This window comes from Rhinopithecus roxellana, chromosome 12, assembly GCF_007565055.1.
Source record: "Rhinopithecus roxellana isolate Shanxi Qingling chromosome 12, ASM756505v1, whole genome shotgun sequence".
Lineage (NCBI taxonomy): Eukaryota > Metazoa > Chordata > Mammalia > Primates > Cercopithecidae > Rhinopithecus > Rhinopithecus roxellana.
The window spans coordinates 55,066,013-55,090,322 of record NC_044560.1 but is presented as its reverse complement, the minus strand read 5'-3'; the positions used below and the strand labels follow the sequence as shown (position 1 = coordinate 55,090,322).

Here is a 24,310-nt window from a genome sequence, read left to right as displayed (position 1 = left end):
GGCATAACCACAGGGCACTGCAGCCTCCAATTCCTGAACTCAAGGGATCCTCCTGCCTCAGCCTGCCAAGCAGTGGGACTACAGGCACATGCCACCATTCCTGGCTCCCAGTAATCTTTTCTAATTTTTAAAATCAGAATATCAACTTGCAATTAGTATCAATGCCATGTATTCAAGAACTACATGAGTTTCAAAATTATAAAAGCGTTCTATAAAAGGCAGTTACAATTTTTTAAAATTTTTTCTTCATTCTTTCCATACTACCCTTCCTTCAAACTCCAACCAAATGCTACCTCCTCCAAGAACATGTGTGGATCCCTCTTGTTTTCTGAACTTCCACAGGTTTTGTCTGCATATCTCACTTTCTTCGTCCTATTACATTCCCCTGCATCCATGTCTTAATTTCTCTATTGTTCTCAACTCTCAAGGAGCTTATAGTCTATGTCTGAATCACTCTCATAAATCTCATAGCACCTTGCACATGTTTTTTTAATTGCTGAATTCAATACACATAAAATATTTAAAAACACTTGATGCATGCAAAAAAGTATCTTTTACAGAAGTCTGGAAAGCAAAGATTACTCATAGGATTAACCTATATAGGTCACCTTTGGCTTAGTAATTAAACAAAGTTCCTAAGGAAAAATATATTTAATATTACCTGTTAGTACCAGTGCAGGGGACCACGAGAAAACTGTATTGGCCCTGGGTTATCACTGCAGCACACCAGGCCATCACCATTCCCATTGCAGCATGAATAAATGAGTGCATGAGTTGCTGAGGATGAATGATCTTCCCTATCAGAGCAAGTCTGGAGCAAGGAATGGAAGGCACAACTGCAAAGGAAACATATTACTGTGGCTTTATAATCTGCAGCATATGCAGTTAAAGGATCTAAACTGTCCCGTCTCATCCTGGCACAAATGCTCCAAAGGCAGAAAGAAACCCACAGTCAATGTAAAACACAAAACAGAAAAATTTTAAGTTAAAAATTCTAAGTTAAAAAACTTTGAGGAAAGCATGAATAAACAGACACAAAAAAAAATCCAAAGAATCTAGAGATGAAACCTAAGGACAGCATGATTAACATTTTTCATTAAAATTTCCTACTAGTTCAAATAGTGCCTATCCTAGTATTCTCCTAAGCACCATAAAAGAGTAATGATTTTTTTTTTTTTCCCATATATGGACTACTGCAATGGTCTTGCAGTGTGGGAGAGTGACTGGGCTCAGCTCCTGAATACTGACTTTTTATTTATTTATTTATTTATTTATTTATTTTATCTTGTTTTATTTATTTTTGAGACGGAGATTCGCTGTTGTTGCCCAGGCTGGAGTGCAGTGGCACGATCTTGGCTCACTGCAACCTTGCCTCTCAGGTTCAAGTGATTCTCCTGCTTCAGCCTCCCAAGTAGCTGGGATTATGGGGGCCTGCCACTATGCCCGACTAGTTTTTGTATTTTTAGTAGAGATGGGGTTTCACCATGTTGGCCAGGCCGGTCTCAAACTCCTGACCTCAGGTGATCCACCCACCTTGGCCTCCCAAAGTGTTGGGATTATAGGCATGAGCCACTATGCCTGGCCTACTTTTTAAAAAGAGCTCCTACCATCAGCATTTCAAACTGTCAATATATAGTCCACTTACAAAAAAAAAACCATAAAGAAGGTAAATACTGACAACATAAATGCTAAGATAAATGCTTATATGGGGATTTTTAATACCCTTCAGACAATCCAAAAACATTTTCTGCAAATGAGCTAGGGAGGCAAGTATGGGTAGGACATGAGGGATGTTTACCTTTGGAAACAGCTAGCCTAGGGTTCCCTGATCTATCTACGCAGGTATTTTCCTCTTACTATACTCAAAGTCAAGAGATGGCAGGAGGTAGAAAATTAAGTATGAAGGGACAAGTTTCAGGTGCTTTACACTTTGAGGAAGAGGCTCCTATTACCTCTCCCCCCTACCAGAAATGCCCACAAGGTCCTACTGACTGTGCAACTAACTTATAACACTCTAAATATACCAAACCCTCTCATGTCACTAAGCCTTTTTACATGCTATACCTTCTCTCTAGAACATCATATTCCTTCTTTGTTTACTTAATTCAACTCATCCTGCAGGGCTTGGTTTAAGCATCATCTCCTCAAGTTCCCCCATGCTGGGGCAAGTGGTACTCCTATATAAGCTCTTACCATCCAATGTACTGTAATCAAATATGCTTCATGTTTACTGTTTGTCTCTCCATTAACCACGATCCTCTCGAGAAAGATGGAACCGTATCATTTCTCTCTTCTCCTCACACAATGCATGGCACATAGTAAATGCATAAGGGATGGTTACCAAAGGAATGAGCCAAAGTGAATAGTCAGGCTTTAAGAAGGACTGGCTGGGGACCCCTCAACTGACATATTACATACAGAAGATGACCCACGCACAAGGGAGAGCATGAAAGAACACTCTGTTTAAGTGTGGCTGTAAGCCAAAGAGTTTCAAACAGGGCTTGCATGGAAAAAGCCTACCAGCCAATAGAGAGGAATTAAGAAAGCAGGCTGGGTGCAGTGGTTCATGCCTCTAATCCCAGCACTGTGGGAGGCCGAGGCAGGTGGATCACAAAGTCAAGAGTTTGAGACCAGCCTGGCCAATATGGTGAAACCCCGTCTCTACTAAAAATACAAAAAAATAGCCGGGTGTGGTGGTGGGCACCTGTAACCTCACCTACTCAGGAGGCTGAGACAGGAGAATCATTTGAACTCGGGAGGCGGAGGTGGCAGTGAGCCAAGACTACACCACTGCACTCCAGCCTGGGAGACAGAGCAAGACTCCATCTCAAAAGTAATAATAAATAAATCAATAAACAGAATATTCATATAATCAATGAAATGTAAAATCTAAAACATGTCATTATGATAAACTAAGGTTTAGACATGTTAGTACACATTGAACATACACATTTTAAAAAATGTTTTTAAATTAAAAAAAAAGGAAAATCGGCCAGGCGCGGTGGTTCATGCCTGTAATCCCAGCACTTGGGAGGCCGAGGAGGGTGGATCACAAGGTCAAGAGATCAAGACCATCCTGGCCAACATGGTGAAACACCGTCTCTCCTAAAAATACAAAAATTTGCCGTGCGTGGTGGCACATGCCTGTAATTCCAGCTACTCGGGAGGCTGAGATAGGGGAATCACTTGAATCCAGGAGGCAGAGGTTGCAGTGAGCTGAGATCGCACCACGGCACTCTAGCCTGGCGACAGAGCAAGACTCTGTCTCAAAAAAAACCAAAAAAACAAAAAAAAAGGAAAATGCTATCGTAAAAAATAAGTGTCAGGAAAAGCTTTTTATTGTAGCTTTTTTTCCTTATGTGAAATCTGCCACAACTTGTATCTTAAGGGCAGACTCAAGGAATCTGAAAAGGCAGAAAGACTATGAAGAGAAACAGAAAAATTAAAAGCTCTGGAATCCAGCAGGTGATTCTCCGAGGAAAAACACAAGTTTTTTTTAATCACAGTATTATAGATTATTATATTTGGGAAAAAAAAAACTTAGAAATCACCTGGTCTTCCCTATAAAGGAATTCTTTTTATAATGTATCTACTAAATCACAGCTTTAATACTAGCTATGAACTATTAAAAGGTCTAAATTTTTTTATTGTGGTAAAATAACAAAATTCACAATTCAAACCATTTTAAAGTACAAAGTTCTGTGGCATAAGTACATTCATATTGTTGTACAACCATTACCACCATCCAGCTCCCAAACATTTCCATCTTCCACAACTCTACCCATTAAACAGCAATTCTCCACTTCCCTCCCCCAGGCTAGCATTCTACTTTCTTTCTCTATGAATTTGAGTACTCCAGATACCTCATATAAGTAGAATCATATCTGTCCTAAAAAGTCTAAATATATTTAAAAACAGAAACTAGCACCCAATAAATTTTAAGGTATAACATTCAAAGCATATGATTCTGTATACATTTTTAAAATTTTGACACAAAACACATTCACACATAAAATGTACTAAGTTTTCCCTTAAATAAATTCGGATATTTTTAAGAAGGTTAACATATGAAAACTCACCTGCATAGAACTCCACATTGAAAATACTTATTATTATTATTACCACTGACAGCAGCAGGAGGTAAAAGATTACATAGGAACTATACAGGTCGCTGAAAGAATCTAAAACACAAGAGAGATGAATTAGTAAAGGTTATTCAGTCATGTAGTCATGTTTAGTACACTGCAATATAAAAAGAGCTTGAACCACAATTATCATTAATTTTAAAGGTCATCTTTTTTTAAGAATTTAATTGTACACCGCTGACAGGTTCAATGAGATATCAACTCAAGAACTAAAGTGTCGGCTGGGTATGGGGGGATCACTGAGCCAGGGAGCTCAAGACCATCCTGGGCACACGGTGAAACCCTATCTCTACAAAAATACAAAAATAGCCAGGTGTGGTGGTACACACCTGTAGTCTCCAGCTACTCGGGAGACTGAGGTGGGAAGATCACTTGAGCCTGGGAGTTTGAGGTTGCAGTTAGCAGTGATCACACCACTGCACTCCAGCCTAGGCAACAGAGGAAGACCCTGTTTCAAAAGCAAAGGGAAAAAAAACAGGAGGTACAGTGTGAGTTATTCATACCTGGCCCCAGGTACTTTAAAATTACACTAGAATTTCTTAAATGACCCAGTTAACATCAGACAAAATACTAGAATGTGCAAACATTTCCTTCTTTCCTTCCTTCTCCTTCCTTCTCTTTCTCTCTCTCTCTCTCTTTCTTTCTTGACAGAGTCTTGCTCTGTCACCCAGGTTGGAGTGTAGTGACTCGATCTTGGCTCACTGCAATCTCTGCCTCCTGGGTTCAAGCAATTCTCCTGCCTCAGCCTTCCAGTGGCTGGGATTACAGATGCCCGCCACAGCTATTTTTTGTATTTTTAGTAGAGATGGCGTCTCACTATTTTGTCAAGGCTGGTCTTGGACTCCTGACCTCAAGTAATCCACCCACCCCCGGCCTCCCAAAATGCTGGGATTACAGGTATGAGCCACCCAGCCACGCATATGCAAATATTTAATCACATGAAAGAGAAGTACCATATTTAGTAATATACCAACAAAGTTTTTCTTAAAATACAAAGAGTATTTTTCAGATCTCTTCTTCATAAATGCAATTACCTCATATAGCTAAAGTAACATTTTTGGAAATAGAATAATCCACACATCATCTAAACGAGCAGAACTAAAAAACAAAAAAAGCAGGATGTCCCCATGAAATACTAATACATGCACATTTTAGAGTAGTTCAACAATCGATATTCCATCTCAAAGTTTAAAAAAATATATATATTATGCCTAAAAACATGAACAAAAGAAAAATAAGAACATATTTGCTAAATAGGCAAAGACTTAATAAAACCACTTATTTTTAAAAGTACAATTCATTGACCTAAATTTTTTTTGTTTGTTTTTTGAGATGGAGTCTCACTGTGTCACCCAGGCTGGAGTGAAGCGGTGTGATCTCAGCTAACTGCAACCTCCGCCCCCCTTCCCCCTTCAAGCAATTCTCCTGCCTCAGCCTCCCGAGTAGCTGGGACTACAGGTGCACGCCGCCACACTCAGGCTGGTCGTGAACTACTGAGCTCAGGCAATCTGCCCGCCTTAGCCTCCCAAAGTGCTGGGATTATAGGGGTGAGCCACCACACCCGGCCCATGGACCTAAATTAATGAGGAATATTTACTAAGCATCCACAATTAAACTCAAGCTTCTGATGAGGAAAATGGCATAAATCAAATCCAACCTGGAGAGAAAGTGTTATGAGGATTAAAAAACCTCTGGCCATGAAATGGCAGAAAGTTTTTGTCCCCAGTGCCAATTGTGAACAATTGGTAATGGCTCTCAAATACAGTATTGAGTACTCCGAGGTTGCCACCAGAGAGTCACGATCAGTGAGTAAAGCAGACACAGGTAAGGTGGCTAAAGAAATATTTGCTATGCCTGTGCTGACTTATGGCTTAATTTCACCTGACCAGCGGGACCTATCAAAAAAGTGATGGACATACGTCAATAAGAAACTTAACACCAATTATCTCCAAAGGTCATAGGTAGAGAGTCCAACTCCTTGAAAACTGGCATTTTCTTGTGAAAAAAGAAATTAAAAACTCACTTCCCACTTTGTAAGGCAAAAGAAAGACCAATTTTCAATCCTAAATCAGTTACTCACTAGCTGTGTATCTATGCATGGATTATTTAACCTGAATCTCAGTTATCCCATTTATAAAGTAGAAATAATAACTCTTAACTACACAGTTACAGGAAGGGTAAGAGGTAATATACGTAAGGAGATGGCATACAGTCAACAGGCAATAATGGGTAGTTGTTAACAGAAAACAAGTTACTTTTAATAAATTTAGTAATCTTATTTAGTCTCTAGGGAATTTAAGGCACATTTTAGGCCAGGTGCGGTGGCTCACACCTGTAATCCCAGCACTTCAGGAGGCCAAGGCAGGTGGATTTCGTAAAGTCAGGAGCTCAAGACCAGCCTGGGCAACATGGCAAAACCCCATATCTACTAAAAATACAAAAATCAGCCGGGCATGGTGGCGCGTGCTTGTAATTCCAGCCACTCAAGAGGCTGAGGCACAAGAATTGCTTGAAGATGGGAAGCAGAGGTTGCAGTGAGCCAAGACTGAGCCACTGCACTCAGCCTGAGTGACAGAGCGAGACTCTGTTTCAAAAAAAGAAATCAAGTGCTCTTAATTTAGATGTATTTTTAAAAGAGGTACATGTCATATTTTCTACCTATAATTTCAAATCGATGACAGGAACAGTTCTCTATTTTAAAAAGACAAACAATCTCAATAAAGCTGTCCAAAGGAAAAACAAATGAAACTAAGTTTTCATTTATGGGGTCTTCTAATGATGTTTTTGTTCCTATGATCACACATAGTCTTTGACAAGCTTATTAATCTTATTACATAATAAAAAGATGATTTATGTTACGAAGGAGACATCTTAAAATTATGTCAAAGTGAATGTTTTGATGTGTCAATATAACACAGGCAGTAATTAAAAATAAACGGCTTGAAACATAATGCAATTTTTATGTTGAGAAGTAGGTCCTTTAACTTTCTCTCCAAATTGAGTATCACTTACCAGACAGCCACTGTACAGGATGAAACAAATCAATCCTGCTGAAAATTATAAATACTGTGGTGCAGAGGGGTAGAAGCAGCACTGACCAAACAATACTTGCAACTATCCTCCAGCCCAAAACCTAAAAACAAAAAGAAAAACCCTCAATCATGAAGTCAGTTAAATTATTTCAGTTATGCAAATCCTATCTTTTCATACAGGATGTTAATCACTAACTCAGATCATAATCCGTTAACTCAAACATTCACTACTAGTAATAACATTACATACCACTAAAGAATTTATAGTATCAGTGAGCTGATGCTTGCATTAGTACAAAGTTAGGTGCAACATCAAATATCATACTTTGTATAAGGGGTGGTGGGCATTGATTTACAGCTGTTTTAGAGCAACTAATACTTGTTTCTCTAGGCTTAATTGATAGCTATATTAATATATAAAGGCTGTACACATTTTATGGGAACCACCTGTATACTGTATTTACAATCAGCAGACATGAACCTTTACTGGGCAACTACTGCACTGTAGTATTCTATTCATGTTTGAATTGCGAGTATCTATCATATAGGAGGAAAATATTTACTGCTGAATAATACAAGAAGATATAGAGGGGTTTTAAACATGGAAGTGACAATCAAATTCACATTGCTCAAGGTAAAACATGTCTTTTTACTGAAAGCTGGCTTTAAGGAAGAAGGATCAGAAGGGACAAGAACTAAACAGGAGACAAAGCAGTTAGGAGGCAGTCCACCAAAAAGTTGAGGCCAGGCGTGGTGGCTCACACCCGTATCCTAGCACTTTGGGAGGCCAGGACGGGCAGATCACTTGAGGCCAGGAGTTTGAGACCAGCCTGGTCAACACGGTAAATCCCTGTCTCTACAAAAAATTTTTTAACAAATTAGCCAAGCATCACTCCAGCCCAGGCAACAGAGCAAGACTCTGTCTAAAATTAAAAAAAGAATAAAGTTCAACTCCTGTCCCACATTCTTCTTCTTGTTGTGTTTTTGAGACAGTCTCGCTCTGTCCCCCAGGCTAGACACAATGGCGCCATCTCAGCTCACTGCAACCTCCGCCTCCTGGGTTCAAGTGATTCTCCTGCCTCAGCCAGCTGCGTAGGTGGGGTTACAGATGCCCTCCACCACACCCAACTAATCTTTTTTTTTTTCAGTAGAGATGGGGTCTCAAACTCCTGACCCCAAGTGATCCTCCAGCCTCAGCCTCCCAAAGTGCTAGGATTACAGGCCTGAGCCACTGTGCCCAGCCTCCACATTCTATATAAAATTAACTCAAAATGGATTAAAGACCTATATGTAAGAGCTAAAACTATAAAACTCTTGGAAGAACACATAGGAGTAAACCTTCATGATCTTGGATTTGGCAATAGTTTCTTAGATATGACACCAAAAGCATAAGCAACAAAAGAAAAATATAGATAAATTGGACATCAGCAATATTTAAAACTTTTTTGCTTCAAAAGACACTGCCAGCCGGGTGCGGTGGCTCACAACAGCCAAGGCTGGAAATAACCCAAATACCCACATACTGATAAATGGATAAACAAAATACGGTATGTCCATACAGTGGATTATTCAGCCACAAAAAGGAACGAAGTACTCATGCATGCTAAACATGCACCGGGCACAATGGCATGCACCTGATGTCCCATGTAGTTAGGAGGCTGAGGCAGGAGGACTGGTTGAGCCCAGGATTTCAAGGCCAGCCTGGAGAAGATACCCTATCTCTATTATAAAAATAATTTTTAAAAAAATTTTAGGGGCCAGGTACGGTGGCTCAAACCTGTAATCTCAGCACTTTGGGAGGCCGAGGTGGATGACTCACTTGAGGTCAGGAGTGCAAGACCAGCCTGACCAACATGGTGATACCCCATCTCTACTAAAAATACAAAATTAGCTGGGCGTGGTGGTGCATGCCTGTAATTCCAGCTCCTCAGGAAGCTAAGGCAGAACTGCTTGAACCCGGGAGGCGGGAGCTGCAGTGAGTCAACATCGCGCCGTTGCACTCCAGTCTGGGCAATAGGGAGCGAGCCTCCGTTTCAAAAAAAAAAAAAGGTAAGACTTAAGGACCCAAAAGTTTTTAGTTTGGAATACAGGGGAGATGGCAGTGCACTGGGATAGAAGCACTTTTCCAAAAGGGATCTTTCTCCTCTTTCTCTTTGCACTCCAGAGAAAGGATATAGTACTGTTAATTGCACAACTTGTTAAGGAGGAAGTACTATTACCCTCAGCTCAGTCCCACTCTACCTTACAAAGAACACCTGCCCTCCTTACTGGACCCTAACCCCAGCCTCTATTAATGCCACATTTCTTTCCAATTCCGTGCCTTCCTTCCCACTACTTAACGAAACAAAGTTATTTATTTTGCACCTACTGGACAAGGTACCCTTGCGTAAAACTCCGCCTTACTCCCTATTCCAATCTCCATTCAGTACATCCGTCCCATTCTGACCAACTTCCTTCCACTCGGGACCCCTCTCCTACCCCGTAACCAGCTTCCACTCAGGATGCCCCACAACCCCCCAATCAGTCCCCCAGGTGGTGCCTTCCACACGCGTTCTCTCCACGCTACCCTGGGACTGGCCCGCCCCCGCCCAGCGCGCACGCGCGGTCAGAGCTTCCTCGCCCGGCCGATCCTGGCAGCGCGTGCCATAGTGCACGCCGCACTCACGCGCCACAGTATGTCCCGCGACCTGCCGGCGCAGGGCCCACTCACGGCCGTGGCCATGGAGATGGCGGCCCCTAGTCTAGTGAGTACGGGAGACAGTGAGCCCGCCCGCCACCGCAGTTCAAAGGGAGGAAAGCCCCAGGAGGACCCTCCTGGGGCTGCCTCAAACGCTGCCTGAGCGAAGCCCGGCCCAGGCCTCAACCCATCCCTGCGAGGCTTCGTCTGCACAAGCTCAACGGGCCAGGACTGCCGCGCAGACACGTCCCGCAAACGGGGCTGTAACTACAGGAACCGCCCTGTGGCGTCCAAAAAGTCTCTTCGAAGCAGGGTCCAGCGGGGCGCCAGAAGCAGGTGGCAGCGCTGCATGCTGGGAACTGTAGTCTCGACGGCCCCCGGGGAGAAAGTAGAAGGAGTGTTGCATTCTGGGACTCGGAGTTCCAAAGTACAGAATGCAGGGAGTCGAGGTCTTCCTGGAGGTGCCTTGAGGCATGCTGGGAATAGTAGTCTTTTATAAAGCCGATAACAGCCACAGTATTGATTGATTGGAATTCTGCAGTTAGAAAGAGCTGCAAAATGATTTGCCCTCATTTCTCCCTATTACTTTATCAGTCACCTAAAAGTGAAATCAAAGGATGTGGTGGTTCTCTCCACAATAGGTACGCAGTAATTTTACTGAAATTAAAAAAAAAAAAATTCTCTAGAGATGCCTTTGGTTTCATAAAATCTGGTTTCTACTTCCAGATCTGCCACTTGCTAAATTGAATATTTTTATCTTCTCTGAGCCTCCATTTCTTCAACTGTAAGATAAGGATGAAAATAAAAATATCCTGGTGATACTATGAGGATGTAAATAATATGCTATACAAATATTATCATTAATATACTGCCAGTAAGAAAAAAGGTTTTTCAGCAACCCAAGTTTCACCTAATGAAGTCTCAGTGCTTTAGACCTCAGTGAGATCCCTGGATGCATATCGCTAACACCTTTTCATGCTCCATCACATGCCACAGTCAACATTCAATACTCAAGACAGAAATAGATTCAGTGATTTACTGACTAAAGAAATGCATAGGCCGGTGAGAGGAATTGAGATCGCACCTACTGCTCTGCAATGTTTGCCAACAACGGCTTCCTGAATGCTTTAAGATTATATCCTATTCACTTCCAACACCATATTACTATCAGTCATGTCTAAAGCACTGCAGGACAAACTGGGAATACAACTGATAGATCAAGTCTCTGCCATGAAGAGACCTACCCGGTGGTGGAGAAAACTTGTAAAGAATTAGTCCAGGCCAGGCACAGTGGTTCATACCTGTAATCCCAGCACTTTAGGAGGCTGAGGCAGGAGGATCACAAGCCAGGAGTTTGAGACCAGCCTGGGCAACATAGTGAGACCTCATCTCCACCAAAAAAAAAATTTTTTTTTAATTAGCCGGGTGCAGTGGTGCACACCTGTAGTCCAAGCTACTCCATAGACTGAGGCAGGAGAATTGCTTGAACCTGGGAGGTTGAGGCTGACGTGAGCAGTGATGGCACCATCACACTCCAGCCTGGGCCATAGAGTGAGACCCTGTCCAAAAATAAAAATAAAAATTAGTCCAAATGAGTGTTCATAAAGACACCTCATGTTCTAAGGTTCTTGTGGTAGAGACTACTCATTGTCTGCTTCAATATCTATTCTCCCCTTCTTTCATAATAATTGAACTCCCAGTTTTTAACTGGGCATATAGTTACATTTCCCAGCCTCTCTTGCAGCTAGGTATGGCCAGCTGACTGAGTTCAGACCAATAAAATATAATCAAAGTATTGCATGGTAGCTTCCTAGAAACCCCCTTAAAAGGGAGCTTCTGCATGGTGGTCTTTGCCTCTTCTTAATCCCATCATTCAGCTGCCTGGATTTGGGATGTGTTGGCTGGAGCTCTAGCACCATACTGGACCACAGAAAGGGGGTCACACTGTAGGGAAAACGAAGTACTGAGCTTAAAGGAGACTTGATTATTTACAGCAACCATATCAGTCCTAGGCTACCTGCCTTTACCTCCTAATTTCATTTATACAAGAGAGACAATTATTTATTGTTTAAGCCACATCTTTTTTTTTTTTTTTTTTTTTTTTTGAGACAGAGTCTCACTCCTTTGCCCAGGCTGGAGTATAGTGGCGTGATCTCAGCTCACTGAACCTCCACCTCTCGGGTTCAAGTGATTCTCCGGACTCAGCCTCCTGAGTAGCTGGGATTACAGGTGCATACTACCATGCCGGCTAATTTTTGTATTTTCCAGTAGAGACAGGGTTTCGCCATGTTGGCCAGGCTGATCTCTTTTTTTTTTTTTTTTTTGAGACGGAGTCTCGCTCTGTCGCCCAGGCTGGAGTGCAGTGGCCGGATCTCAGCTCACTACAAGCTCCACCTCCCGGGTTTACGCCATTCTCCTGCCTCAGCCTCCCGAGTAGCTGGGACTACAGGTGCCCGCCACCTCGCCCGGCTAGTTTTTTGTATTTTTTAGTAGAGACGGGGTTTCACCGTGTTAGCCAGGATGGTCTCAATCTCCTGACCTCATGATCTGCCCATCTCGGCCTCCCAAAGTGCTGGGATTACAGGCTTGAGCCACCACGCCCGGCCAGGCCAGGCTGGTCTCAAACTCCTGACCTCAGGTGATCTGCCTGTCTTGGCCTCCCAAAGTGCTGGGATTACAGGCATCAGCCATCACGCCTGGCCTCTGCTTCTATTTTTATAGCACCTGTCACAATCTTAAATCATCTTGTGTATTTGTTTACTTCTTATTGTCTGACTTCTCACTAGTATACAAACTTCACAACAGCAGGGACTTTGTCTTATCATTGCTTCCAAAGTACCCATTACATTAGTAAGTAATCAATACATTTTTATTTAATGAATAATGAATGAGTGGAAGAAATTAACTATATTGGACAGTGTTTCTTCAGGACAACAACTTTTGATACCTATATCAAAGGGGGATTTAATGCAGGGAATTGGTAACAAAGTTGTTGGAGAGGCTGAAAATGCATGGGAAAGAAAGAATGGGGCTGCAGTAGCAAACAGCAGAAAGAAGTTATTGCCCAAATACCAGGAAGCTACTACTACCATTAGAGCCATGAGACAACACTGAATGCTGAGCTACTGAGGGTGGTGCCCCTGCTGCTGTTAGAACTATTGTTTTGAGCACCCTGTAGCTGCTGAAAGCACCACCCAGAAGTGCCTGCAACTATCCAGAGTTGCTCTCTGAGCCTTTGAAAGCTATAACCTGGCCAAGCGTGGTGGCTCACACCTGTAATCCATTTGGATTACTTTGGGAGGCCCAGGTGGGTGGATCACAAGGTCAGGAGATTGAGACCATCCTGGCCAACATGGTGAAACCCATCTCTACTAACATTACAAAAATTAGCTGAGCGTGGTGGCACGTGCCTGTAGTCCCAGCTACGCAGGAGGCTGAGGCAGGAGAATAGCTTGAACCAGGGAGGCAGAGGTTACAGTGAGCCAAGATTGCGCCGCTGCACTCTAGCCTGGAGACAGAATGAGACTCCATCTCAAAGAAAAAAAAAAGAAAAAGAAAGCTATAAACTAATTATTTGAAATAGAATAAAATAAATTTTTTAAATGATACAAGACCTCTTTGTCTCAGTCACAGAAACGAGACAAAGGGAACATCATCGTTTGGAAAGCATTGTAATAAGACACACACGTTGTGCTGCTGCTGTGCCTCTAAGGCCTACCACCTTCAGAAGTCAACCTGTGGCAAATGTGGCTACCCCGCCAAGCACAAGAGGAAGTAAAACTGGAGTGCCAGTGCTGAAAGATGAAACACCACCAGGACTAGTCAACTAAGGCACCTAAAAAGTGTGTATCACAGATTCAGGATCCCGTGAAGGAATAACACCTAAACGCAAGAGGGCAGCTGCTGCAGCATCCAGTTCATCTTAAGAATTTCACGGCCGGGCGCGGTGGCTCAAGCCTGTAATCCCAGCACTTTGGGAGGCCGAGACGGGCGGATCACGAGGTCAGGAGATCGAGACCATCCTGGCTAACAGGGTGAAACCCCGTCTCTACTAAAAAAATACAAAAAACTAGCCGGGCGAGGTGGCGGGCGCCTGTAGTCCCAGCTACTCGGGAGGCTGAGGCAGGAGAATGGCGTAAACCCGGGAGGCGGAGCTTGCAGTGAGCTGAGATCCGGCCACTGCACTCCAGCCTGGGCGACAGAGCAAGACTCCGTCTCAAAAAAAAAAAAAAAAAAAAAAGAATTTCACTCCAGCCTAGGTGACAGAGCGAAAATCCATCTCAAAAAAAAAAAAAAAAAAAAAAAAAAAAAAGGAAAAAAAGAATTTTGATGATTAGTCACCCAATAAATGTTCTGGTTGGCCGGGCGTGGTGGCTCATGCCTGTAATCCTAGCACTTTGGGAGGCTGAGGCAGGTGGATCACTTGAGGTCAGGAGTTCAAGAACAACCTGGCCAACATGGTGAAACCCCATCTCTACTAAAAATACAAAAATTAGCTGGGCATGGTGGTGGGCACCTGTAATCCCAGTTACTCGGGAGGCTAAGGCAGCAGAATCACTTGAATACGGGAGGCAGAGGTTGCAGTGAGCCAAGATTGCGCCACTGCACTCCAGCCTGGGTGACAGAGTAAGACTCTGTCTCAAAAAAAAAAAAAAAAGTTCTGGTTTTTAAAAATTAAAAAAAAAAAATGATACAAGACATGAAGAACAATACCAGTTAGTATTAGAAAAACTCAGAAATTATGTGATAGAACTCAGGGAAGAAATCAAAATTTAAACAATCATAAAATGGAAGTTGAATTAGAAGAGCAAAGAAACACAACAGTGATGTCATAACAAAAGACGAACATTTTTTAATCAAAAAAGGAACAAAGAAACAAAAACAGGCCGGGCGTGGTGGCTCAAGCCTGTAATCCCAGCACTTTGGGAGGCCGAGACGGGCGGATCACGAGGTCAGGAGATCGAGACCATCCTGGCTAACACGGTGAAACCCCGTCTCTACTAAAAAATACAAAAAACTAGCCGGGCGAGGTGGCGGGCGCCTGTAGTCCCAGCTACTTGGGAGGCTGAGGCAGGAGAATGGCGTAAACCCGGGAGGCGGAGCTTGCAGTGAGCTGAGATCCGGCCACTGCACTCCAGCCTGGGTGGCAGAGCAAGACTCCGTCTCAAAAAAAAAAAAAAAAAAAAAAAAAAAAAGAAACAAAAACAATTTTAAGTGACAAATAGAGAAAATAGGCAAAGAAGATCTAACATATGAATAACGGGAGTCCCTGAAGACTCTGGAATCTCATTTTAAACCATCACTGTCTCGCCCAACAACACACAGGGATGTGGGAATTCCTTTTTTAAAAAAATTACTCTAATATTTTTAAATGAGTTGACATTTTCCTGGAGTTTTTACTTCAAAATCTTCACTTGTTGCATAGCCTTTAATATTTTATAGCCTAAAAAATATAAAGAGTGGTGGTGGCAGATAGCCCTTCTTTCTCCCAATCTGTAACCTGTTTCAAATTCAGTCCTTCCAACAGAAAGGCTGCTAACTTGTGATAAAATGTGATTAGCTGGCAGGGCACAGTGGCTCACGCCTGTAATCCCAGCACTTTGGAAGGTTGAAGTGGGCGGATCACCTGAGGTCGGGAGTTCAAGACCATCCTGACCAACATGGGGAAACCCCTTCTCTACTAAAAATACAAAATTAGCCAGGCATGGTAGCGCATGCCTGTAATCCCAGCTACTTGGAAGGCTGAAGCAGGAGAATTGCTTGAACCTGGGAGGCAGAGGTTTCAGTGAGCCAAGATTGCACTCCAGCCTAGGCAACAAGAGTGAAACTTTATCTCAAAAAAAAAAAAAAATGTGATTAGCCATTTGCAAAGACAAAATAAAAGACATTCACTTTGAAAGACACCTCCTTGGACACACAAAGTCTCTTGTACAACAGTATTTTTGTGGTGAGTCAAACAAAAAATAAACTTAAAACATATAGATGATATTTGCCTGCGGGGTATGGAGAACACATATCCCAGAATAACTCTGAACTATCTATTATTATTATTATTTTATTGCCAAACTCCAAGACTCTAGGAACAATTCAAAAGGCATAGCAACATGGAAAGAAAAGTCAGGCTCCTCCTTCTTCCTTTGATACCCCCTCTCTGGAGCCAGGCTGCACTCCTGGTTGGCAGTTTGGTGGGCTATCCTCTGCTGCCTGCTTCTTTGGGGTGAAATCTCAAAGTAAAGGCTGATGAAGAGAGAAGGAGATCCAGGAGGGGAAACTCATATCATATTGCAAAGTGTGTAATCTAGGCTTTTTAACATTTTCTCTCCTAGATTTTTAAAAGGTTTTTTAAAAGGTTTTTTCTGCCTAGTTTATTAAAAAGACTGACTTACCCCTCTGCCTGTGACACAGAGACAGTAAAATAAAATCTGTGGTTGAAGGTAAGGCTCCATAGTGTTTCATTTCCAAGGATATGAGGAAGAGGCAGGATCAAAGGCTTTTCACATAAATACATACAAGGCAATAGGTAAAGGCTTTAGAGTCAAATGGGGATGTGAGTTCTGGCTCCGTGCTTCATGGCAGGGTGGTTAGCTTGAGCAAGTAACTCAACCTCTTAGTACATCAGTTTTCTCAACTGTGAAAAGGGGGATAATAGTGTGCACTGTTCTGCACTGTTTTTGTGTTTTTTTTTTTTTTTTTTTTTTTTTTTTTGAGACAGAGTCTTGCTCTGCCGCCCAGGCTGGAGTGCAGTGGCCGGATCTCAGCTCACTGCAAGCTCCGCCTCCTGGGTTTAGGCCATTCTCCTGCCTCAGCCTCCCGAGTAGCTGGGACTACAGGCGCCCGCCACAGTCGCCCGGCTAGTTTTTTTTTGTATTTTTTTTTTAGTAGAGACGGGGTTTCACCATGTTAGCCAGGATGGTCTCGATCTCCTGACCTCGTGATCCGCCCGTCTCGGCCTCCCAAAGTGCTGGGATTACAGGCTTGAGCCACCGCGCCCGGCCTGTTTTGTTTTTGAGACGGAGTCTCACTCTGTCACCCAGGCTGGAGGGCAATAATGGCATGCGATCTTGGTTCACTGCAACCTCCGCCTCCTGGGTTCAAGCAATTCTCCTGCTTCAGCCTCCCGAGTAGCTGGGATTACAGGTGCGGTGTGCACTGTTCCTTATTTCTATGGACCTATCTAAATTGAGCCCCCACCCTTCAAATAATGTGACAGTCATTAATACTCCAGGCACATGATAGGATTGCACTTCGTGGCCCCCTTTGAAGTTAGGTATGGCCACGTAACAGTTCTAGCCAATAAATTGTGAGAAATAACATGTATCATTTACTGGTGGAATTTAATTGCCATTATGAGACTCTCCAGAGCTCTCTTTCCTCTGGCACACTGATCAACAATATTTCAGATGTTTTTTACTCCATCACCCCCAGATGCCTGAGTGACCACAGTGAAGAGTCTCCTGCCAGCCTGTGATTAACTTACAACATGAGCAGGAAATAAAACTTTGATTTAAGCTGCTTTAAACTATCATTACAGTTCTTGATTATTTTATTTCATTTTATTTATTTATTTATTTATTTATTTATTTACTTATTTTTGAGAAGGAGTCTGGCTCAGTTGCCCAGGCTGGAGTGCACTGACGCAATCTCGGCTCACTGCAAGCTCTGCCTCCCAGGTTCACGCCATTCTCCTGCCTCAGCCTCCCGAGTAGCTGGGATTACAGGCACTCACCACCATGCCCAGCTAATTTTTTAATATTTTTAGTAGAGACAGGGTTTCACCATGTTAGCCAGGATGGTCTTGATCTCCTGACCTTGTGATCTGCCCACCTCAGCCCCTCAAAGTGCTGGGATTACAGGCGTGAGCCACCATGCCCAGCCAGTTCTTGATTATTTTAGAAGAGGCTAACCTATCCCCAAAGATGCCAGTAGTAAATCAATAAATGCAGTTACCTGAAGAGGACTTTAAAAGTCCTTGAAAAACTTTGTTTTATGCATCACCTTATTAATTCACCCCACCAGCATTTACCAAGCAATAAGTATCGGCCAGGCACTTTGCTAGACTCTGTGGGGGTAGACACAGGAGTGCAGTCCCTGCTGTCAGGACCCTTCTGTCAAGTACACAAGGCCTCATCCTTAGACACTCTCTTCAACCATACTCCCAACCAGTGCATGCATCTGGTAGAAATGGCTTTATCCGTTTTTAGCTTACAGGCTGTCCTTGGAAAATGGAAGAAGGCTCGAAGTACAGGTTTAAGATACTAAAGCCAATCTGACAGACCCTTCATCCCCTCACCAACACACCATGACATCATGTTTATTTTTTTCTGCCTTCATACCTCTGCTTCATCTGGACTCTCTGCATCTTCAAATTCCAGGTCTTCCATGAAGTATTTCCTGTTGAATTCCTCCTCCTCTAAAAACCCTAGAATTTTACCCCTTATTGAATACATCCTGCCATCAGTAGCATCATAGAGAAAGAGCAAACTCTGGAGCCAGACAGTCCTAGGCTTAAGTCCTAGCTTTGCCCCTTCCTAAATGAGAAGGCTGGAGACCATGCTTTGGTTGAATGCTTATTATATACTGGACACTCTTAAGCCACATCATATAAATTTAATTATCACACTTGCCCTTCAAGAAGATTTCATTTATATATATCTAGATATATATCTAGATATCTAGATATATATAAAATATTTTGGAGAGTAAGCCAAGCTGAGAGAGGTAAAATGAAACATGGACTCACACTCATATCTATTTTAACATTTCAGCTCTTTTATATAAATAATTTTTCAGTTTGTTATACCTTATTTTCTTGCTTGCTTTTAAAAAAAAATTTATGAAGGTTTGTATTTTTGTTCTAATCATTTCCTTTTTTTTTTTTTTTTTCTGAGATGGAGTCTTGCTCTGTCACCCACGCTGGAGTGCAGTGGCTCCATCTCAGCTCAATTGCAACCTCTGCCTCCTGGGTTCAAGCGATTCTCCTGCCTCAGCCTCCCAAGTAGCTGGGATTACAGGTACGCACCACCACACCTGGCTAATTTTTGTATTTTTAGTAGGGACGGGGTTTCACCATATTGGCCAAGCCAGTCTTGAACTCCTGACCTCAAGTGATCTGCCCTCCTCGGCCTCCCAAAGTGCTGGGATTACAGGTGTGAGCCACTGTACCCGGCCTCATTTCCTATCTATAATATCTTTTATCCCCTCTGTTTGGGAGAGAGGTAATGATTGTCTACTGTTTTCCTTTTATGAACAACATAGACATTATTTAGTAACTTCTTCCTCCTCCCCTTCTTCTCCTCAAGCAGGTGATTTGAAGCAAAGTTCTTTTGCTATGTCTATAAGGCAACCAGCAGGCTTATTCTGCTTTAAACATGCTCTCCCCATTCTCCTTCTTCTTTTTTTAGTTATACTGTAGATTCTTTTAAGGGCACATAACCATTATAAACTCTATTTTCTCCCTCATAAGCATTATTTACTCTTAGTTCTACAGGTGAACACATATTTAGTGCTCACCACCTGCTATTTCAATGTCTTACCAGTCATTTTGGTTGTCTGAAGTACGTTCTCTAGAAGATAGCTCAGAAAGGTCTCATGGGAATATTCCCTGTGTTCTTCCACATTCATAACGTCTTGTCTGTGGCCAGTTTGGTTAGATATAAAATCCTTAGCTCATATTTTCTTTCTTTGGGTATCTATGTTACCACTGTCTTTGGACAGAAAACAGTATCACCAACTATGTCTCAGTGTTGATCTTCTGTGTTAATTTCCCCAGGTATGAGTGTGCCCATTTTATATGTAGTCTTTTTTTCCAGAAAATTTTAATTATAGTTTTTTAAAAGTGTATTCTTCTTCATTGCTTTTGTTTTTTCTTTGGACATCTATAATAAATCTTTAGATCTTCTCTGCCTATCTTCCATATTGGTCACTTTTTCTTTCTTTCTTTTTTTCTTTTTTTTGAGATGGAGTCCTGATCTGTAGCCCAGGCTGGAGTGCAGTGGTGCGATCTCAGCTCACTGCAACCTCTGTCTCCCGGGTTCAAGTTATTCTCCTGCCTCAGCCCCCCAAGTTGCTGGGATTACAGGCGCCTGCCACCACACCTAGTTAATTTTTGTATTTTCAGTAGAGATGGGTTTTCGCCATGTTGGCTAGGCTAGTCTTGAACTCCTGACCTCAGGTGATCCACCCGCCTCAGTCACCCAAAGTGCTGGGATTACAGGTGTGAGTCACTGCGCCTGGCCCATATTGGTCGCTTTTTCTTAAGTTCTTTGATTTCTCTTTATTCATTCTGGAATTTAATCTGTTTTCCTCCTTTTTCACTTTGTATTCCCTTAAAGCATTATCTATTGTGCTTATTCACTCTAATATTCCTTCTATTATAACTCAGCCTTCACTTGTGAAATGAGTTTTCTCTTTTCTTTCCGATTCTTTCCTTAGTACTATTACCTAATTTCTGCCTTATAATTCTGATTAGTGATTTTCTTTCATATCCTGTACCATTTTCTTTTTTTAGCTCATTTTAAAACATTAAGTTATGGCTTTTACCTGGTTTTGTGGGCATGACTGTCTGGAATGCTTTCATTACCATTAGGGATGTTATTCTGCTCCTTGTTCTCATTTTTCACACAATAACTTCATTACAAGATTTGACTGTGATCCTTTCTGTTACTCTTTCTTATGTGAAATTAGTTTTCCTGAACATTTAGGAGGAAGAGGTGAGGCAGAATAGCTTCTCTAAATTCAAGGCTTTACAGCTTCCTTTTCTGTTTCCATGACATGTTCAAAAATACAGCTTCATCTTTCTGACATTGCTCTGTTCCCCTCCCCGACTCTCATCTGGTCTTCTCTTTCCTTTGCCTCAAATATCCCTGGCCTGCTCTGTTTGCGTTTTGCTTTCTGGTGTCTGGCTACTCCAGCTTCTTCAGACCTTGCTGTGGATCCCTTGCATGCATGTGCTGCACACTGGGTATTATGAAACTCCAGTTCCAGCTGCTGTTCTCCTATTAGCCCATTGCACTTTCCAGGGAGTACCTATAGGCTGTTTTGGAGTGCTCTTATTTTCCAATTTCGCAGACACTCTGTTGCTTTCCTGTGCTTCTTTCTATAAAAATGCTGATACAGTGTAAGTCTTGGCGCTGCCAGAAGATTCTCTCTGCTTGAATTTTTGTGTTTGTGCGGATATCTTTTCACCTTTTGTTGTAGATGCCAATTTGTTTTTGATTTTGCTATCCCAGATGCCCTGTTTTTATGAGAGAATTCAGAGAGCTTCAAAAAGTATGCTAGTGCCACTGTCATTTTCCCAAAATTCATTTCTCTCAATTCTTTGTATGATACCAACCAATTAAATCAACCTGATAATGGACAAACCACCATCAACTTTTGTAAAAGTAGGAGCTCCAAGATGTACTAGTTATCTGTCTAAAACCCATTCTCTCTTCCTTCCTTACCGATAGCATTCTGGTTCATTCAGGGTGACAGTGTGCCCAGCTAAAGAGCATTTCCCAGCCTCCCTTGTAGCTAGGGGTAACCATGGGATACAGTTCTAGCCAATAAGACATGACCTTTTTCTTTGGAGAAAGCTCATTACAAGGCAGGCCAAATCCACTGGCCAACCCTCTTTTACCCTTTCCCTTCCTGCTGCCTGTCAAGATCTGAGTTGAGCTGGAAACAGCTGAGCTGCCAAGACTTGGAGTAGAGTTAAGATAAGTGAAAATGAAGTAACAGCAAGCCTTTCATCACTTACTGTGATGGTACAAGCAAGAGGCTAACCAGGAGAAAGCACTGGCTCCCATAATGTTCCATTTCCCACCATGGACCAGTGCCAGGCAAGGGTCAAATGGATCAGTGCAAACATGGGGATGGTCTCACTGCCAACTGATCCCTAAACAAAAGGCTCCTGCCATTTCACAGGCCTGGGGGCTGAGAGGAGGAAGAGGGAGAAGGGCTAGGAATAGAAAAGTACTGAGCCTTGGAAGTGAAAAAAATATCTTCAAGTTCCCCAGTCCCCCACAGATAAATCAGTCTCTGCAGAGGCACCTAAAAAAGGCTATGGCTAGGAGGCATCCAAATGGAGGACCCTGGGCATGAAACGCAAATATGCATAAGAGTATCCTTGACTGTAGTCCCTTCAGAGACACGTGGCACTCACTGGGCACCCAGTCTGGTGTGGGCAGGCGGCTTTTCCCAAGAGGCCTGTTGGGTAAGACTCTTGTCAGGCCTGAAAGATCAGGCACAGACTTTTGGCCTAGAGCCACACACCATACCACCTACTCTTTGCTGGAGGTAACACAGGCATCTTGGGAGTAGATGACACATTCATGCTAAGGACTGCTGGGCAGAAGAAAAATAAAAAGAGATGGCATCATGGAGCAGCCATGTTAACCTCAGACTATCTCTAAATTTCTATTTACATAGGAAAGACAAAATGGTAAATTTATTTAAGCTACTGCTTCTCAGGGTTCTTTTATAGCTGAATGTAATTTGTAAGAGCTGCATGGAGGTCCCAAGGGCAGTGGCTCCCAAATGGTGGTGCTGGTTGGTTCACGAAACGTTCACTGGTCTTGGCTAGGTGAGAAAAAATTAACAGTTTTTCATAAAGCTAAACTTACCAAGCTTTTAGTGATATTGCCCTTCCAGATTGTTTGATATTATAATGCCCTTTCTTCTATAAAGATAATGGTGCTGCCAATGCTGTGTCTAAAATCCTTACTCAAAAATTAAATCCTGGCCACTTTATTATAGAATCTCTAAACATATTTTTGGAAAAACTGATCAGTGATACCAACTTAAAAGTACTTAGGAGCTTGTAGTCCTAGCAACTTGGGAAGCTGAGGTGGGAGGATCCCTTGAGCCCAGGGGTTTGAGCCCAGTGGACTATGATGGCTCCACTGCACGCTAGCCCAAGAGACAGAGCAAGTCAAAAAAAGAAAAGAAAAAAAAAAAAACCTAGAAGACTCAAGGAGGGGACACAAAACAGCTGTCTTCAAATATCTGAAGGAAATAAGGCTCAGACTTGTTCTGTTAGGCCCAAGGGCAGAGCTAAGACCACCCAGTGATGGCTGCAGAGGCACTTCTGACAGAATAGGCCATTGAAGGAGGAAACGTTGCCTGGAGAAAGCCGGATGCCGGCAGCCCCTGAGCAGTGATCACTGGACTGTGAGATCCAGAACAGGGAGCTCGTCTGTTCTGTTCACTGTTCTAGCCTCAGTACCTACACTACCACCCAGCACATAGTAGGTGCTCAGAATATATTCAGCATCTGACGGGAGGTTTGCCAAGGTGATGTTAAGCTCATTGTAGCCTAATTTGTGTGTCTTCCTTTACCTGCATGGTCAACCTTTTAAGTCCAAGTGTCTTTGTAGCTATCTCAGAAATACATAGGGAACTCTGTCTGGAAGAGCATGATATGGTTTGGCTCTGTGTCCCCACCCAAATCTCATCTTGAATTGTACCCCATAATTTCCACATGTTGTGGTAGGGCCCTGGTGGGAGATAATTGAATAATGGGGGCGGTTTCCCCCATACTCTTCTCATGATAGTGAATAAGTCTCACGAGATCTGATGGTTTTATCAGGATTTCCGCTTTTGCATCCTCCTCATTTTCTCCTGCCACCACCATGTAAGAAGTGCCTTTAGCCTCCTGCCATGATCCTGAGGCCTCCACAGCCATGTGGAACTGTAAGTCCAATTAAACCTCTTTTTCTTCCCAGTCTTGGGTATGTCTTTATCAGCAGCATGGAAACAGACTAATACGGAGAACAACAGAAACAGTAGGGGATCAGCAATCCTGACCATCAGAAGCTCAGCCTCCCAGATCATATACATTTTGAACAAAAAGTATGTTAAAGCTATCTTTGCAGTGTCACTGGTTTCTCTCTTTAATGCACACTAGCCAAGAAGTCAAAGTGCCAGGTACTCAAAGTGCCCTAGGAGAGTTTTCTGAACTTTGTCAAAATGGGATGTAAATGAGGTGTGTTTTTTTTTTTTTTAAGAAAAGGTCTCACTTTGTCACCTAGGCTGGAGTGGCTCACTGCAGCCTCAACCTCCAGGCTCAGCCTCTCAAGGATGCTTAACATCACCTTGGCAAACCTCCCACCTTAGCCTCTCGAGTAGCTGGGACTACAGGCATGCGCCACTATGCCCAGCTAATTTTTTGTATTTTTTTTTTTGTAGAGACTGGGTTTCACCATGTTGCCCAGGCTGGTCTCAACTCTTGGGCTCAAGCAATCCACCCACCTTAGCCTCCCAAAGTGCTAGGATTACAGGCATGAGCAACAACTTCTGGCCAAATGTGTTCTTTAAAACTGATACTCCATTCTTATAGGAGGAAACATTCAGATGTCCCGTTTTAACCCACACATCATAACACCGAGCACATTCAATCCGATTCCCAGCAGCCTCCAGTACAGACAAACCATCAAGGAAAAACTTAAGGTCAAAGTCACAAAATGCAGTCACAGACA

At 42.7% G+C, this 24,310-nt stretch overlaps 1 protein-coding gene and 1 pseudogene across 3 annotated transcripts in view; one reads left to right on the top strand and one right to left on the bottom strand.

Annotated features, from left to right (window-relative positions):
- Positions 1-10,140, bottom strand: part of NDC1 (NDC1 transmembrane nucleoporin) — a 66,692-nt gene extending 56,552 nt beyond the window's left edge. Inside the window, exons 1-4 of one of the 3 annotated variants that reach the window (XM_010372314.2) lie at positions 9,843-10,140; positions 7,158-7,278; positions 4,080-4,181; positions 662-836 (exon numbers count right to left, since the gene is read on the bottom strand). In XM_010372314.2, the coding sequence (XP_010370616.2) occupies positions 662-836; positions 4,080-4,181; positions 7,158-7,278; positions 9,843-9,899 (455 nt within the window). In that variant the 5' untranslated portion in view covers positions 9,900-10,140. Of the gene's footprint in view, positions 1-661; positions 837-4,079; positions 4,182-7,157; positions 7,279-9,655; positions 9,738-9,842 lie in introns of those variants that run through there. The other 2 variants (XM_030913072.1, XM_010372322.2) reach the window with 2 other exon arrangements.
- On the top strand, positions 9,898-13,780 carry LOC115900730 (annotated as a pseudogene).
- The last annotated feature ends 10,530 nt before the right edge of the window (positions 13,781-24,310 follow it).